Source organism: Callithrix jacchus, chromosome 9 (assembly GCF_049354715.1).
Source record: "Callithrix jacchus isolate 240 chromosome 9, calJac240_pri, whole genome shotgun sequence".
NCBI lineage: Eukaryota > Metazoa > Chordata > Mammalia > Primates > Cebidae > Callithrix > Callithrix jacchus.
Window position 1 is genome coordinate 15,803,426 of NC_133510.1, and position 16,695 is coordinate 15,820,120.

The 16,695-nt window shown below is 49.2% G+C and overlaps 1 protein-coding gene across 50 annotated transcripts in view; it reads left to right on the forward strand.

The window, feature by feature from the left end:
* CACNA1C (calcium voltage-gated channel subunit alpha1 C) overlaps positions 1-16,695 on the forward strand; it is a 725,791-nt gene that overhangs the window by 598,338 nt on the left and 110,758 nt on the right. For all 50 annotated transcript variants that reach the window (XM_078338403.1, XM_035258332.3, XM_078338402.1 and 47 more), the window contains 5 exons: positions 10,855-11,062; positions 11,962-12,082; positions 13,602-13,716; positions 14,488-14,608; positions 14,949-15,018. In XM_078338403.1, coding sequence (XP_078194529.1) covers positions 10,855-11,062; positions 11,962-12,082; positions 13,602-13,716; positions 14,488-14,608; positions 14,949-15,018 — 635 coding nt within the window. The remainder of the gene's footprint in view (positions 1-10,854; positions 11,063-11,961; positions 12,083-13,601; positions 13,717-14,487; positions 14,609-14,948; positions 15,019-16,695) is intronic.

The following is a 16,695-nucleotide window of genomic DNA, read 5'->3' on the forward strand; positions in this document are numbered from 1 at the left end:
GCCACCCAGTGCATGGTCACATGGTGATGTGGATGGTCCAGGGAGGTAGGCATTTAAAGTGCTTCATTTAGTGCACAGGAAGCACTCAATAAGCAGAAGCTTTTACTATTAATCTAATTATTATGACTGCTATGATTAGGGGAAGGAAGAAGGAGAAGAGAGCTAATAGTGACCTACATATTCTCATACTCTTATTCTTACTTATTTACCCACCACATATATACCGTGTGTTAAGCTGGAAGAGATGGAAAAATAGAAACATGAGGCATATGGCATGAACTAAACCCAGGAGAAATGTATAGTCTGGCTGAGGGAGGTGGAGTTTGTGCACATGAAGAGATTAAAAGAAAATCTAAGACAGAATATAACGAGCTGGCAAAGTGTGGTGGGTGTGGGAATCACCTGCTGCGAGAAACTGGGAGCAGGAGGCAGTTCCTAGAGAAGGTCGAATCTCAGAAGAGGGACTTAATGGATACACACAATTAAAATCCAGAAGTTTAATGCTCCTAAGCAGCAACCTTCTTTCCCTCTCTGACCCCATCCAAAAAGAGTTCTTCCCGAGTGTCCTGAATATGTTGGCATTACAGAAAGTCTTTGGTTTACAGTAAAAGTGGTAGAAATCCTTATAACAGCAATGATCGCCATGTACCAGTGCTTACTCTGTGCCGGATAGGGTGAGCCAGAGGCCTACAAATGTTAGCTTGAGTAATCCTCCCAACTACCTACAGGAGGCTACAACTATCATTATTCCCATTTTGCAGATGAGAAAACTGAGGCTTAGAGAGTTGTCAGTTGCCCAAGGTCGCAAAACTGCTCAGAGGTAACACTGGGATTAAAAGGCAAGGCAGGTCTGTTGATCTGACTTGAGGTGCTGTGCTCCTAACCTGCCGTGCACAGCAGAGCTGAGTGCTGAACTGTCTTTTTGTCTAGGTCCCTGAGACAGGACTTAAAGAATCTTTATGACCTGGTTCTTGCTGTTAAATAATTGCTGATTCTACTTGTTCCTCCTGGGGTCTGGTAAAAGCTATTTTTAACTTGGAGTTCTCAATGCCTCTTAAATAATTCTGAGAAGTCTCTATTTTGGTGGTTGGGTTTATATATATCTATTTCTATAGAAAAGAAATCTTGCTGCTATATATTGTTATGACATCTTGAAAAGATTTAACATTCATTCTATTTTTAATCACCAATTTATTTGTAATCGGAAGATATTGCCAAGAAATCATTTTTCAAAATCTATCTTAATCAGAGAGCTTCCTGTAGTCCCTCCACAGTAGTAGTGTTTTCAGATCTCTATGAGTCTATAAACAGAAAAAACGCATTGTCTAATTGAAAGTGACTTTGGCAAAGGCCATGATCTTCCTATCGTCAAGTCTCCAGACCCTCTGGGGGCTTTGGAAAAGAACAAAGAGACTAAGTAGTTCGGGAATCCCATAAGGCTGTCCCCAGACCTAGCCTTTGAACTGGGTGACAGTGACCAAGAAAAATGCCTAAAGGATGGGCTGGAAGCAGACACTGTGGTCCCTTCAGCTGAACCTTGAAATGGCTCACCTCTGCAGGGTCCTGCCATCAGACAAGTCATGCCTTCCACTTCTTGGAAAATACTTTGCAATGTCTTGCTGCTATTCACATGTAGAAGAAATTTCTTCTTCTTTTTTTTCTTTTTGACAATGTATTCTCAACCAGTGATTGCGATTCTTAAACTTAGCTGAACCCATGAAGGAGCTCATCTCTAGAGATTTTGGCCAGCAACTCCTGGAGAGTTCCATGCTAGTGGTCCAATGATCTCACTTGAAGAACCACTGGCCTAATTTCCTACTGCTGTTCTTGGTCTACTTCCTTGTCTTAAAATACTGCCCTTCATATGCAATTGGAAAACTTGATTATGATTATTCCTCCTCCTCGTCCTTCTCCTCTTTGCCTCTTCCTCCACTCCTCGTCCTTTCCTCCTCCTCTCCTCCTCTTCTTCTCCCCTCCTGCCCTCCTCCTCTCCTCCTCTTCCTCTTCTCCCCTCCTCCTCTCCTCCCCTCCTCCTCTCCTCCTCCCCTCCTCTCCTCCCTTCCTCCTCCTCTTCCTCCTCCTCTTCCTTTTCTTCTTCTTCTTTTCATTCTTTTTTCTTCAAGAAAGGATCTCACTCTGTCACCTAGGCTGGAGTGTGGTAGCATAATCTTAGCTTACTGTAGCATCAAACTCCTGGGCTCAAGTGATACTCCCGCCTCACCCCAGCCTGCCAAGTAACTGGGACTCTAAGTGCCATGTCTGGCTAATATTTTTATTTTTTATAGAGATGAGGTCTCACTATATTGCCAAGGCTGGTCTGGAACTCCTGGCCTTAAGCAATCCTCCCACTAGGCTGACCTCTTGCCCAGCAAAACAACTTGATTCTTAGATCTCCACTGTCTTCTTCATTGTAATCTAATTCTGTCAAGATGGTACTCTGGATAGTTTTTGACTGAGAAAACACATCAAGGTAAGAGCTACTATGAATTCAGCAGAGCGTTTACATTTAAATTCCTGTACATCTGTGTATGTTTGAAAAGTGGTAATGTAAATGCAAGACAGGCTGTTTATTCAGAGTAGTATAATGCTCGGTGTACACATGGACTCAGGGATCCCTTTCTAGAATGCTAGAATTCCAACTGCTCTTCCCTCACCCGGGGCCCATTGTCTAAGAGTCAGGAACAGGGATTTAAATGAATGGCTCTCTACCTTGAGGTCATGACACGCTGGTACATCCAGAGCAGCTGTACCAGCAAGTAACTTATTACTGAGAGCTAAAATTCCCAAGTGTGTGAATAGTTTCCTTAAAAAAAATAAAGTAAGTTAATGTTGTCCTTGTAACATAACAGCATCACTCTTTGTCACTTGCATTCCAAAATGCTTCTATGAATGGGTGAGATCAGGGTGGACTTAGAACTCATCCATGACGCCTGAAGGGAGCAGATGTCTTTGATATATCATTAGGAGGAAAATGAATTCTTTACATACTTACATTTTTTGTGTTTCATCAAAATCTGAGAATACCATAGGGCGTACGCGACATCTATGAATATCATTCATCCTGTTGTTTCAAGAAAAAAAGGCCGACTGTAAGAGTCTGTTACGAAAATTACTTAATAGAAAAGATTGAAAAAGACAAGATCCCTGCCCACTGAGAACAGTGGGACACGCACATGGCCAGAATCTTTGTCATCTTTGAGTGAAGGCCCCAGAGTGGTGGGCCTTCCAGCCTCATGACAGACTGGGTTCTTCCGCCTGTGGCTCTCGGTGCTGCCCAGATTCAATGTCCAGTTTGTCTATTCTTTGTCAGCCCAGTCTGACACATTCCACAGGGTGGGAGAAGGGCTTCAGACAGATACAGTCTGGATGTGACACCAGTTCTCTAATTGCATCTCAATTTTTACACAACTGGTTTTCAAATGCAGTGAGGGCCCTCTAGCCCTTGCTGTTTTCCCTGTCATGCCTTCAACCCCTCTTCATTTCTCCTGCTGCTCCTCCCCTGAAGCTCCTTTCCCAGGCTTTGAGATGACAGCTGGGGCTGATCGAGCACAGACAGGTTGACTCATGAATCTTGGCCACATGTGGGCCCCACGGAGCCCCAGGTGAGAGCCTTTAGCACATCCTCCAGGCTTGAAATAGCTCCATGTCCCTACCAGCATCTGGCCTTAAGCAGCAGATCCATCCCCACACCTTCCCAGCTCTCCCATCACCTGCTAGCCCCCAGTCTACTCAGGCCCCCTGTAGCCTCTGAGCTCATTGAGGGCCATTATTAAGGTATCTTTGGCAGATACCCAGTTCCTACTCAGGGCTCTGTGCCAAAAGCAGCTCAGACTCCAGAGCCTGCAGTCTGGCTGTCACCACGATGGGTAGTTCTCCTCTGGAATAGGAACATGCTGGTGTCACCTACTGGGGGAAAGATTAAGAAGATGCAGGTGAAGATGACTCCCTATACCTAACACAACTGTGGTTCAAAGTGCCAACTAGGTGACATTGAGTAGCCCTGTGGCTCCGAAGCTCAGAGGAGCACACTGCTAAGGCCACCCCCAGGTCCAGGCCAGACCACCTTGCCTGCTTAACCAGTTAAACTCCCCATGCAGGTCCCGTTCTCAATGTCACCAAGACATCTGCTGCAAACAGGGAAGCCAAGACCTTTGAACTTGTTAACCAAGTCAGGCCTTGACTCAAAAGTGAAACACGAAATGGCCTTTCCAGCCTGTAGAATGAATGGGAGCAGGGGCAGGGACCACTAGAAACTGAATCAGTAGGTGAGGCTTTGGGGCCAGGCTGTCCCAGACCAAAATACTCTAGAATTCTGCTTGACTCCCCAGCCCGGCAAATACAGTTCCATCTCTGGGCATACGAATCCCTCCCAGGGCTATCGTGTGGTTTGTATGTTTGTTTTTGAGACGAAGTCTCGCACTGTCGCCGGAGCTAGAGTGCAATGGCATGATCTCGGCTCACGGCAACCTCCGCCTCCCGGATTTATGCAATTCGCCTGCCTCATCCTCCCAAGTAGCTGGGATCACAGGTTCACACCACCACACACAGCTAATTTTTTTGTATTTTTAGAAGAGATGTGTTTCACTATGTTGGCCAGACTGGTCTCAAACTTCTGACTTCATGATCCACCCACCTAGGCCTCCCAAAGTGCTGGGATTACGGGTGTGAGCCACTGGGCCCGGCCCCTAGGTCTACTGTGTTTTAAGGGACCAGGGCTCAACTTGACAGTAGCTCTGCTCTGAGGACACTCACTCCTTTGCTCGCTTGCTGGATGGATTCTACCTGCTTCCCCAGGTGGCCTCAGCTGACTCTCACTCCACTGCCTCCCACAAAGCCCCAGCCACACAAATACACCGCAGGAGATTGCTTTAGAAATGCTCTTTTAACAATAGATCACTTGCCACCAAAACTAAGAATTTTTTTTACCCTTCAGGATGAGAACATTTTGGGCAGGTATCAAACTCAGTTATGACCTTCTCTGGAACACAGAGAGAATAGGGTGGAACGTTTGCAGAGCATCTGAAAGTGGGAGGTACTGTTATTTTGAAGATCACTTATTTATGGCAAGCTCAATGCTCTGCTCTATACCTAGAAGAAAGGTAAAGGACCTGGCCCTGATCTCTTTGAAGCAAAAGGTTCATGAGAGGAAAGTTCCAGTTTAAGGAAGGCTCAGGTTACTTTATATTATAGAAGAGGAGGAAGAATTCCACAGAGCCCCAAACTCAGAGACAGACTTAGAGAAGGGGAAACAAATAGAGATGAAAGGATTTCTGAACAGATGGTTGTAATTTACATCAGGAGAGGCAGAGGGAAAAGGTAACAGAAGTGACATGGTGGTGAGCAAGTGAGAGGGCTTAAAGGGAGGCTGAGAGAAGGAGAGAATTTAGGTGGCAACGAACTTGATGTGATGAAAAGCCCTGATGAGCCGTACTTTAAAGATAAAACAGTGAGCTGGGTGTGTCCGATGTGGGATGGGATGGGCAAGGATTCACAGTTTGGAGAGAATGATTCCAGCAGCTGGAGAATAGGAAAGGAAAGTTGATGCCAAGGATGGAGATGCAGGCAGATTGCTGGGGGATGGTCTAGAGCTGGACACCTGCACCCGGGCGCCAAGAGCCCGCAGTGCTGACTGTGAGCTTGTGCACCTGTGGCCGTGTGGGTACTGCTCTGATGAGAGGGTGCTTCGTTTTTCTGCTTCTCCACGAGGTCTATGACCAAAAGACATGGATTGCTTTGCTCTGCTGCTGCTCACTTCTCTCCAAAGCTCTTGCCTTTTTGGCGTGTGAGTGTGTGTATTTCATATTTTTGACCAATAAGGAACAAAGTTTCAGTTGATTGTGAGTATGCCATTAACCCCTCTAGTTTACCACCAGTGAATCTTCCTGAAAAAGAGCATGATTCTAGGATAGGAGGCCATCATCCAATCTTCCAGCCACAGCTGTGTGAGCCATCAGACCCCATTAAGAGGGGGGAGCATGAGGACCTGCAGGACTGCCAGCTGCTTTCTTTGATGGCGTGTCACGTCACCCTACACACCTAAAAGGCTGCCACCTGGACACCTCCAAATCTCATCCATATCAGTGATAGTACAGCCCCCAACCCTGAACCTGCTATCAGCCAAGGCCTGCCAGGCTCCGGAATTCAGCCCTCCTCCTCTGAGTCCCGTCAGCATTCTTGGCCACATCATCATTTCAGCAGTTCCTTTGTCTCATCTCCTAGACAAGCATATAAAACATCTCCAGTAATTTGCACATTAGGGATGGAAGCCTTCTGCTGGGCAAGCTGAGCACCCCTCATGATGCCAGGCCCCAGGCAGCAGCCTGCCCTCTTTATCCTGCAGCAAAGGAAAGGAAAGTACAGGTGGCAGTCCTGCCTCAGGCCCACCCAACTCCTTCCTTGTCCTGCTGAATGGGAAGCAACAGTAGGCTGAAGACAGACAGCATGAATAACCCTATCTCTGTCTGAGCCATGTCTTAACTATGTTGCTGGTCCCCAGGACAGTGTCTTTTTCCCCAGGCATTTTTCACATCGATGGTAGGCTGGTGCCAATCCATCTATTAAACAGAGGCTGACCTGTACCCTCAAACCTGGGACCATTGAATTTGAGAATGTGAGTTCTTCCCCAAAGGTGACACATATTCACAGTGATCTGGAAATCCTACCCCTAAGTGTTACTCAAGCTATAGCAACCCTGTTTTCTATTTGTTTTTTTGTTTTGTTTTGTTTTTTGAGATGGAGTCTTGCTCTGTAGCCCAGGCTGGACTGCAATGGCGCGATATCGGCTCACTGCAACCTCCGCCTCTCTGGTCCTGGTTCAAGCAATTCTCCTACCTCAGCCTCCCATGTAGCTGGGATTACAGGCATGAGCAACGTTACCCAGCTAGTTTTTGTATTTTTTAGTAGAGATTGGGTTTCATTTGGCCAGTCAGGTCTTGATCTCCTGACCTCAGGATCTGCCCGCCTCAGCCTCCCAAAGTGCTGGGATTATAGGCGTGAGCCTCTGCACCCGGCCTGCAACCCTGTTTACTGTAGGACAAATTGATACATATTAGTTTGATGCATGGTCTGGCAATGGAACAGTCAGGAATCTCAGAAAATCCCTCCCCATGGATGTAGGGAAGCTATGGGCACAGGAAGGCTGTGGGAGCAGGGGCAGACAGCCACTTCTCACTGTTGGGCAAAGTGTGTTCAACTTCAGTGCGTGCACGCACACACACACACACACACACAGAAGCAACTGTGCAACTCCCTTGCCTTTCCCTTTAGGAAGTACAGATGTGTCATACGCACAGTCAGGTTCATTCATTCACTGAATAAAATATTCGCTGATCACCTGCTTTGTTCCAGGCACTGTTCTAGAGTCTAAGGATATAAATATAACAGATGGGTTCCCTCTCCCACGGCCTCACATGCTGGCAAGGGCAAATAGACAATAAGCAAAGACATAATTATCCATCGAGTGTGATGAGGGCTAGAGCACTGGCCAGGGGAGATATGAGCCGGGGTCTGAGGGAGCTGAAGGAGTGAGCCCCACTGACGTCTGCAGAAGAGCCAGCAGACGGCAGCATGGCCTTGGCCAGGCAGAAGCAGTGTGGGAGTTGGAGAAAGAGTGAGGGGGGGCCCGAGGGAGGGGAATGCAGCTGGCTGGTCACTGGGCCTCTGGGGCCAGAATCTGCAGCCTCTGCCAGGCCTTTGGGAGGACTCCAGCTTTGACCCAGAGAAGAAAGGGAGGTGATTGAAGGCTTCGTGGGCCTCACCCCATAGCAACACCTGCTGCTACTGCAGCCTGGAGAGTAGCTGCCCGGAGCGAGGGTCCAGGAAGTGAGGATGAGGAGGTGGTGGGAAGTGGCCAAAGTCAGGGCTCACTCGTGAAGATGGCGCAGAAGGATTTGCTGTTGCGGAGTGTGAGAGGTCCAGGAAGATGCCTCCGAGGGCCTTGCCTGGAGCCAAAAGCAAGGGTTCTCATTTACTTGAGATGGAGAAGGTGACCAGTGGGCATCAGGAGCTCTGTCGGAGCACGAACCCCGGAACCCTGGTATGGTGCAGCTCAGACTTTCCCAGACACCCCAGGAGTTCAGGGAGGCAGGGGCGGCAGGGAGAGTGGGCGGAGGGTGCTCCTCCAGGCACAGTTCTGTGCCCACACCCGCATCCTCGCCTTTGGCTGTGGTGGCAGGACCACGCCGCCCTCGCTCTAGGAGGTCCCTGCCAGTTTTCATGCTCCAGCTCCCCCTTCCCAGGAGCATTTGCCCCTCCTAGAGATTCAATCTGTTCCTGGCCCACAGCCTCTTCCTCCCGGGAACTCCAGGCATGCCAAGGGGCTCCCAGGTCAGGAGGGCCCTCCCCACCTCACTCTCCTCTCTGCCCCTCATCTGGTGCCTCCCTCAGACTTTCTTGCGGACGGTGCCTGGCCCTCTCCCTCTGGAGCCAGAACATGCTTGTCAGGCTGCAGTTGGTCCCCATGACTGTTGGACATACCTGAGTTATTTCCCACATGCCTCTTTACTTCATGAAAAGGAAGGCTCCAACCTTCCATGGCCATTAAGGCTTTTCCAGAATCTACCATGGTGGCTGAATGCACAGAGGATCTCTAGGGGATTTGTGACTTCAGTGCACATGCAGACACGCTTCCCTCACATACAGCTGGAAATTCTCCTTATGAATATGCTCTAAAGTTGCTGGTTCCCAACCCTAGTATATTGACAAGTATTGGACTGGCTACATGAGGATTACCCCAGCCCCAGAGTCAGAGATTAGGGTTTCATGGTGCCAGGAAAGACCTGAAAATCAGGATTTAACAAATGCTAACACACCCCCACTGTCATTTTCGTTGTTGCTGCTGTCGTTTTTTTTTTTTTTTTTTTTTTTTTTTTTTAGGACAGAGTCTCACTCTGTCACCCAGGATGAAGTGCAGTGGTACAATCATAGCTCACTGCAGCCTCGAACTCCTGGGCTCAAGTGATCCTCCTATCTCAGTCTCCCCAGTAGGTAGGACTACAGGCATGTGCCACCACACCTGGCTAATTTTTTTATTTTTTAGAGATGAGGTCTCATAGTGCTGCCCAAGTTGGTCTTGAACTCCTGGCCTCAAACAGTCCTCTTGCCTTAACCTCCTAAAGTGCCATTCCTCCCAAAGGGAATTACAGGCAGGAGCCACCACCATGCCCAGCCACCTCCACTGGTGTCGATCCTCGGGCAGGCTTGGGAAAACTGCTTTAGCTGTAAGAGGGGAGAGTGTTCTCCCCCCAGAGAGCTTCTCTAACTTTCTTCTTTAAACAGATCACTATAGCCTTTAGCCTGCAGGGGTTCCAAGCAGTCCATCACACATACTGGGTTGTACAGAATTTATTTAAGAACAGAGATGGGGAAGGTGGAGGGGGGAAAAAACCTGCAACCCTCTGCCTTCTAAAATTTAGAGCCTATTTTGGTGAGACAAGACTGTACTGTATAGAGCAGATACAAATAAATGTGTATTAATATTCTGCAAACAGCAGGTATAGCTGGCAGGCAAAATAGAAGTGAGGAAAAGCTGGATTTGTGGAGGCCAATGGAGCACTCGAGGCTGCAGGTTGGTAAGGAGTTCATGTTGCCATCCAAACTGTGACCCCTCTGCTTCTGTCCCTTGGTATGGAACAGCCCAGTCTGCGGCTGCAGTGGGAGTGGCTTGCATGTCACTCACTGAAGCAACAAAAGCAATCCACTGGACTGGTGGTGAGCTGGGAATCTCTCAAGGTAGTGAACTAGGAGGCAGGTGGGCCAGAGGGGGCCACAGGGAAATGAGATTGCTCTGTTCTTGCCTTTGCTGCCCTCGGGGCCATGTCCTTTGCCATGGTGCACTTCCTGATCCTGAGCTGACCCTCACATAGGCACCCACCCTGCATCCAGCAGTCATGAGTAGGTTCCCCCTCCCACTTTTTCATGAGAAAGGAGTTTTCCCAGAACCTCTGTAAGACCTCTGTGTTTATAGTGGAGAGAGACCCCAGGACAGTAAGGAGTGAGGACCTCCTCCGCAGGGATCCCACTGAAAGCCCATTCCACTCAAGACTGAGCTCCCACCCACTCAGAGGACTCGTGCTTTGAGCTGCCCCAGTGGGTGTGACAGATTTGCTATAATCTACAGTTTCCCAAACTCACCTGCTGATCAGAATCCCGTAGTATGCTTGTTAAAAACACAGATACCTGGACTCCAAACTACAGCTAGTGAATCAGAAGCTCCAGAGGAAGGGCCCTTAAAAAAACAGAATCTAAGGATGGGATGAACTTGGGAAACTTCACCAAGCCGTGAACTTTCTGTTACCCATGGGTGACTTCATTCCTGCCACTGCTAGATAGCTGCTTCCTGGGCTGAGCTCAGACTGGCGTTCACAGAGAAAAAAAAAGTTTTTTCTGTTTAAAGAACAACAGCAACAACAATAATTACCAACCTTAATCAGCTACGTGCCAAGCACTCTATGGGGGGCTCTTTGGAGAAAGGCGGAACATGTCAGGCAATCCTGCCAATAGCCTAATGAAGCCAGGGCCACAGCAGTCTCCGTTTGTGAGATGGGGATGCAGAAGGCAGGGAAGTGAAATGTCTTGTCCAGAGGAATATGCAGCAGGTATCGGGCAGAGCTAGGTCGCTGGCTTGTGACCACTGCCCTCATCTCTTCCCCAACAGGTTAGCCATCCAGGGACCTTGAATTAACTCCCTCCAGGGTGGCCCAGCTCACAGCACCGCCAACACCCCTCCCCCAAGGACAGGGAAAAAGCAGAAATGGCAGCTTCTCTGAGAACCTGCAGTGGGCAGGTGTGAGAATGAGGTGCAATGGGGAGGACAGCGAGGGGCAGGGTGCTGACCTCTCTCCTGTTGGCTCTCAGGTACTGGAACTCCTTGAGCAACCTGGTGGCATCCTTGCTGAACTCTGTGCGCTCCATCGCCTCCCTGCTCCTTCTCCTCTTCCTCTTCATCATCATCTTCTCCCTCCTGGGGATGCAGCTCTTTGGAGGAAAGTTCAACTTTGATGAGATGCAGACCCGGAGGAGCACGTTTGATAACTTCCCCCAGTCCCTCCTCACTGTGTTTCAGGTAGGGACTCTTCTCTGCTGGGATTCGGACTCGGGGTGGTTGAGTGGCGAGGTGGTGGGGGGGCGTGTGGAAAGCTGCATCCTTTCACTGGGCAGCCACAGCCAGCCTAGAGCAGCCCTGGAGGCCCCATGCCCAGGAGAGTCTTGAGATTTTTCTGCAGTTTCCCGTCCCCATCTGCCATGGAATTTCACTGGTGGATGGACCATTAGGGGAAACAATTTAACTGAGTGGTTTAAAAACATCTTCTTATCCATGGACTCCTTTACTCAAATTCTCCGTGAAAGTCCGAAACATAAACAAAGAAAAACAGACTGCTCTTATTGGGGGAGGGGAGGGTGACGAAGCCCTGGCTTTCCTACCCACCATGCTTGGCGATAGGAAAAAATGCTACTGGCCCACCAAATTTGTGATTTCATAGATATTTTGGCCTATGGCAAAATTAAAGTGGCACTTATTTAAGTTTAAAAGTAGATTGATTTAGACGTAAAAATGAATCACATGTAGATGTTGTCAGAATCTTAAAGATGATGCCCCAATGATGAATGTTTGGGGAAAGCACGTGACAGTCTCAGCAAACACACAACTGCAAAGGGCCCTGATGCCTTACCCCCAGGAATGGCTGATGCTCAGCTCAAGCATGAGTGGGGAAAGTCAGAGGTCTTTGTGCCAAAACTTGTAGTCACTCTTCAAATAATATTATGCCAGTGGCCAAGCATTTTGTCTAAGGAGATTTCAATAGCTCAGAGTCCCTGGGGAGGAGACTTGGGGGCCAGGAGGAGGGAAAGAAGTGAAAGGGAAATTTTGGACAATTTTGTTGACTAGTGGGGCAGGGCAGGGTGGTTTTGGGTTTGCTGTTGGTCTAACGCTGTGTCCCTTATTGGTGGGAATGTGTCATTCAGATCCTGACCGGGGAGGACTGGAATTCGGTGATGTATGATGGGATCATGGCTTATGGCGGCCCCTCTTTTCCAGGGATGTTAGTCTGTATTTACTTCATCATCCTCTTCATCTGTGGAAACTGTATCCTTTGCTGCTGCCCCCCACCCCCGCGGCCCCCAGCCCCCAGCCTGCGGCGCAATGCCAAACGGGCACGCCCCCAGGTCTGGGTTGTCCTGCTCGGGGCTCTCACCACCCAGCCTAGAACCCCATGGCGGCGGAGGTGGGTCTGGGTGGAAACCTGAAGCTGTGGCATGGGGGAGGTTCACCCTCCTGAACCCTTCGGGGCCGCAGGGGCGCCGCGCTCCAGGCGTGCTCTCGTGGTAATCTAGGTGAGCGGCGCCCCCTGGCGTTGCGGCGTGTGCAGCCACTCACACAGACTGCGATAGGGACGCGCCGGAGCGGGCCGGTTGCCCTGGGGCCACTGCGTCTGCTCAGAGGCGGGGCGCTCCGAGAGGGAGGATGAGCCGTTGTCCTTGAAGTAACCTTCAGCTCTCCTCCTGCTTTTTGGTCAGCACCCCTCCCTCTGATGCTGTTCTCCAGGACTTTAGTCAGGCAGAGCTGCGCAGACTTCAAACAGCCCCCAGAGCTCCTTCTTTTTCCTGGCTCGGGCAGGTTTCCAGGGTCACAAACCATGGGTGCTGCTTCTCTTCCCCAGCTCATAACCCCGAAGGAGTCACGTCCGGAGCCTGGGGTAACACAGGAACAGCTCTGGGCCAAGTCGCAGCTAAGGCAGTCATGGAAGCCTGCAGACAAGGTTTCCTCTTTTCCCAGTTGGGTGACCTCTGGCAGATTGAAGGTCCTCTACCTCAGTGTCTGTAAAATTCGGCAATGGAATCATAGTACCTACTATGTAAAGGGTCTTTGGGAGTTTTAATGGCATCATGCATGCAAAGCCCCTGCCACGTCCAGAAGCCTCCTGGGACAAGTTCCTCTTCCCCTGCCTGGGTTTCCGCTTCTCTGAGTGTGAAATGATATGAATGTCTGGGTGCCTGGGGCTGGGAGTCAGACTTCACAAACTCAAAGCCCCGTCCAGCTATGCTTTCTTTGATTCTGCAGTTCTCTGACCCAGCGGGGTGGGGAGAAAGGGCAAAGAGCTGCCTCCCTTGGGAACTCCCAAGCCTTGGCCAGCTCCAGCCAGACCCACCAAGGGTCTTCGTGTGTGCAGGCTCACATTAGAGTTGGCAGAGATACCAATCCGCCCCCTCAGCGCCCAGTTATAATAAACCGCTCTTAAGAGCATTCTGCATCCTGCTAGAGACAATGGTGTTTATAATGTCAATTACAGCCAGTCATCTCAGCGGGGAAACCAATCATGAAACCCAGCAATTAAAGTGCAAGGCAGGGCTGGCTGCCTCACTCCCGCCCGCTCCAGTGTGCAGGCCAGCCTGTTCTCAACTCTAGATTGCTCCAGGTAGCTAGGAGGGTGATGGGGAGGACGGGGAGTAGAGGAACACTGTTGGGGTCTGAATCCCTCAAAGTGATTCACCCTCAAGCTGTCTCTGCTGAGGAGCTCTACCCTGCCCGTCCTACATTCCCCCACCCCCTGCGCCACCAAAACCCCAAGCCAAGGGTCATTTTCTTTAAGAATGGGCACGAACAGATATCCTACTGAATGTGTTCTTGGCCATTGCTGTGGACAACCTGGCTGATGCTGAGAGCCTCACATCTGCCCAAAAGGAGGAGGAAGAGGAGAAAGAGAGAAAGAAGCTGGCCAGGTAACCCTCTAAACTTGCCCAGGCCCCGGGCTCCAGGGCCCCCATTCTGGAATGTCATCCCACTGGTGACAGAGAGAGGCTTGACTGCCAGCCTCTGTTGGCTGTCCCTCCTAGGAGGACTCTGGGTTTGGGGCTTCCTAAGTTGGACCTCTCTCCTAATCCTAAGCATTACTCTGATAGGGACCATCGTGAATTATAATAGTCTCTGCAATGGTGTTATATTCTCCACCTGTCTAGGAGGTTGGGATTATCTTTTGAGAAGCTGTGATAGGTGGCAGGAGTGTAGAGTGGGGAGAGAGAAATGCAACCACTCAGTTCAGTGGGGAAATGCAGCTCCAGCTTACAGAGGAGGTCCTCCTCACTGCTGCATAATTCAGCTCCGGTGTTAGGAAGGCAAGACGGGGCCCTGTGTTGTATCCTATCAGTGTCTAGATGGGACAGTTGTAAGCCACACAGCTGCCGGGCCCTGAGCAGAGCTCCTCCAGGAGCCAATCCTAAATGAGATCCACCATCCTTCTCTGCTTTCGTGACCCAGGCATCTCTGGAGCTGCAAGAGGCCAACTGTGTGTCAGGCAGAGCAGGTGTGGCTCAGCCCCATAACACTTGTGACTGAGCTGCACATGAGAGGTGCCCTGGAGAAAGGAAGATGGACACAGACCCAGTGGATCTGCCCCTGCTGGCCCCCACAGGCCACAGAGTGGTTCCCTCCCACACTGTTCCCTATCACTCCAGTAAACAACCATTTATTTTTTTCTGCTGCTGACTGGCCAGGACTGCCAGCCCAGAGAAGAAACAAGAGGTGTTGGAGAAGCCAGCAGTGGAGGAATCCAAGGAGGAGAAGATTGAGCTGAAATCCATCACGGCTGATGGGGAGTCTCCACCCACCACCAAGGTGAGGAGCTGTCTCCTTCCTGGAGCTGTGAGGCCAGTGCTGGGGAGGGAGGGCCACAGCCTTCCCAGGCCAGATCCCCATGGAGAAGAGGAGAGAAAGAAAGACACCCAGTGGAAAGAAAGCCAGTGGGGATGGACAGGAGAGCTGGGACGGGGAAGAGAAGGCAGATTGGCTGGATCCCAGCCGTCCCCTGATGTCCTGAAGGAGATATGCAGGTGACAAGGACATGTTATTGAGCTAAGTCACGGACTAAAATGAAACTGCAAGGCTACTGCAAGCCTCTTAACTTGAGGAAAATATCTAACTGAATTCTTCCTCCTTCTCTCCTGTGACTGCCTAGATCAACATGGATGACCTCCAGCCCAATGAAAATGAGGATAAGAGCCCCTACCCCAACCCAGAAACTACAGGTACCAGTCCCACTGCCTAACCTGGGATTGGGAGGTTGGGGACAGAGATCTAAATTCTAAAGCCACATGGAAGTGGCCATGTATTAGGGACTATGGTTCCAGTGTCCCTCTATAAGTGTCTTACACTGCTACGTGTCTTCTATCTCCATATTTAAGCACCATCAGTCAGCATCTGGGAGACAGCTTTGTTTCTGGTTTCCTCATAATGAGATCACATTTGAGCAGTCCTTTTGTGTCCTTTTCAAGCTGGATTTTGTATACATTTAAATTTTTGTTACATTACAGATTGTAAAATTGTTATTAATTTATAGAATGTATTAGTATGGCATATGTTGCCAACATTATGCTCACTTAATATTAATGGTAAATTCCAGATCTGCCTCGCCCTCACTCAGGAGGCAGTGCCGAGTGCAGGGACAGCTGCCACCACAGATGTCCAACTTGTTGCTTTAGAAAATGATTGCAGGTCCCTACAGAAGGAGATCTTACTGACTCCATCTTCTTGTGCTTCTGTTGATACATAAATTAGCAGGCAGTAGGCTTCTGACCTTTAATGTCAGAGGTCAGAGGTCCTCCCTCCAGGCTTCACTTCCCAGCTCCCTGAAATCCCATACCCTGTCCAAGCCCTGGGCTTGCCTTTCTCGAACCTAAAATTGCAGATGTGATCACCACTTACCAGCTTGATGTCAATAACATGCCATCAAGGGACTGTTGACTTTCCTGACATTTCCTTGTTCCTGTAGGTTAGACTATATTTGTGCTGTTCACCAAGTTAGGTGGCTGAGAACCTTCTACATTTGTGAGCAAAGCTGGGTTTCCCTTTCGTTTTCCCTCCGCTGGTTCTCTGCTAAGAACACTTGCAGGCATCTTCTGTTGTTCTTGGGAACCAGACTCCCTGTGGTCACACCATCCTCACTGCCCTCCTTCTGCAAGGGAAGAGGATGTGGTTTCCTGGAGCTTGGACAGAAAGAACAGGGCGTTTCCATGTGCATGCATTAAGTCTTTGAAGTTCTTAAAAACCCTTCTGGGGTGAAACTTTTAGGGAATTTCAACCACGTACTAGAATTATTGAACAATGCAATGGGAGTATCTTGTCTTGATCCTGAAGCAACAAATACACTTTAAAATGACATTTTAGAGGTAAGTGGGGGAAATTGAATAAACTAAACGATTTAAAGTAGTTTTGTTAATCTTGTTGGTAAAATATTTTGTAGTTCTGTTTTTAAACTGCTGAAGTGTTTATGGCCAGAGTCTAAAATGTTATGAGTTGCTTTGCTTTTAAAATACTCCAACAACAAAAAAATGGGACAGAGAAGATAAATGGAACAAGATCAGCAAGATGTGCAAAGTTGTTGACGCCGGGAATAAATATATGAGCTTTACTACGGGAGACTCTACTCACGCGTAAATCTTGAAGGTTTAAAACAAAAGACAATAATAAAATTCCTTAGGGCCCTGAGAAGAGCCTCCCATGAGGCCAGCCTCCAGGATGGGCCTCCCTGCACACATAGCAGGGCAGATCTGATATGAGGGTCTTTTCACACAGGCACCCAGCTGCAGTCAGGCCTGTAGAGCAGACACACCTCTTGCATCTTCAACAAGAATCTCAAAGTCTATTATTCTAAATACCGTATTCCTGGCTTTTCTCTTCTTTGTTGCTCTAATGAAATGAAAGAG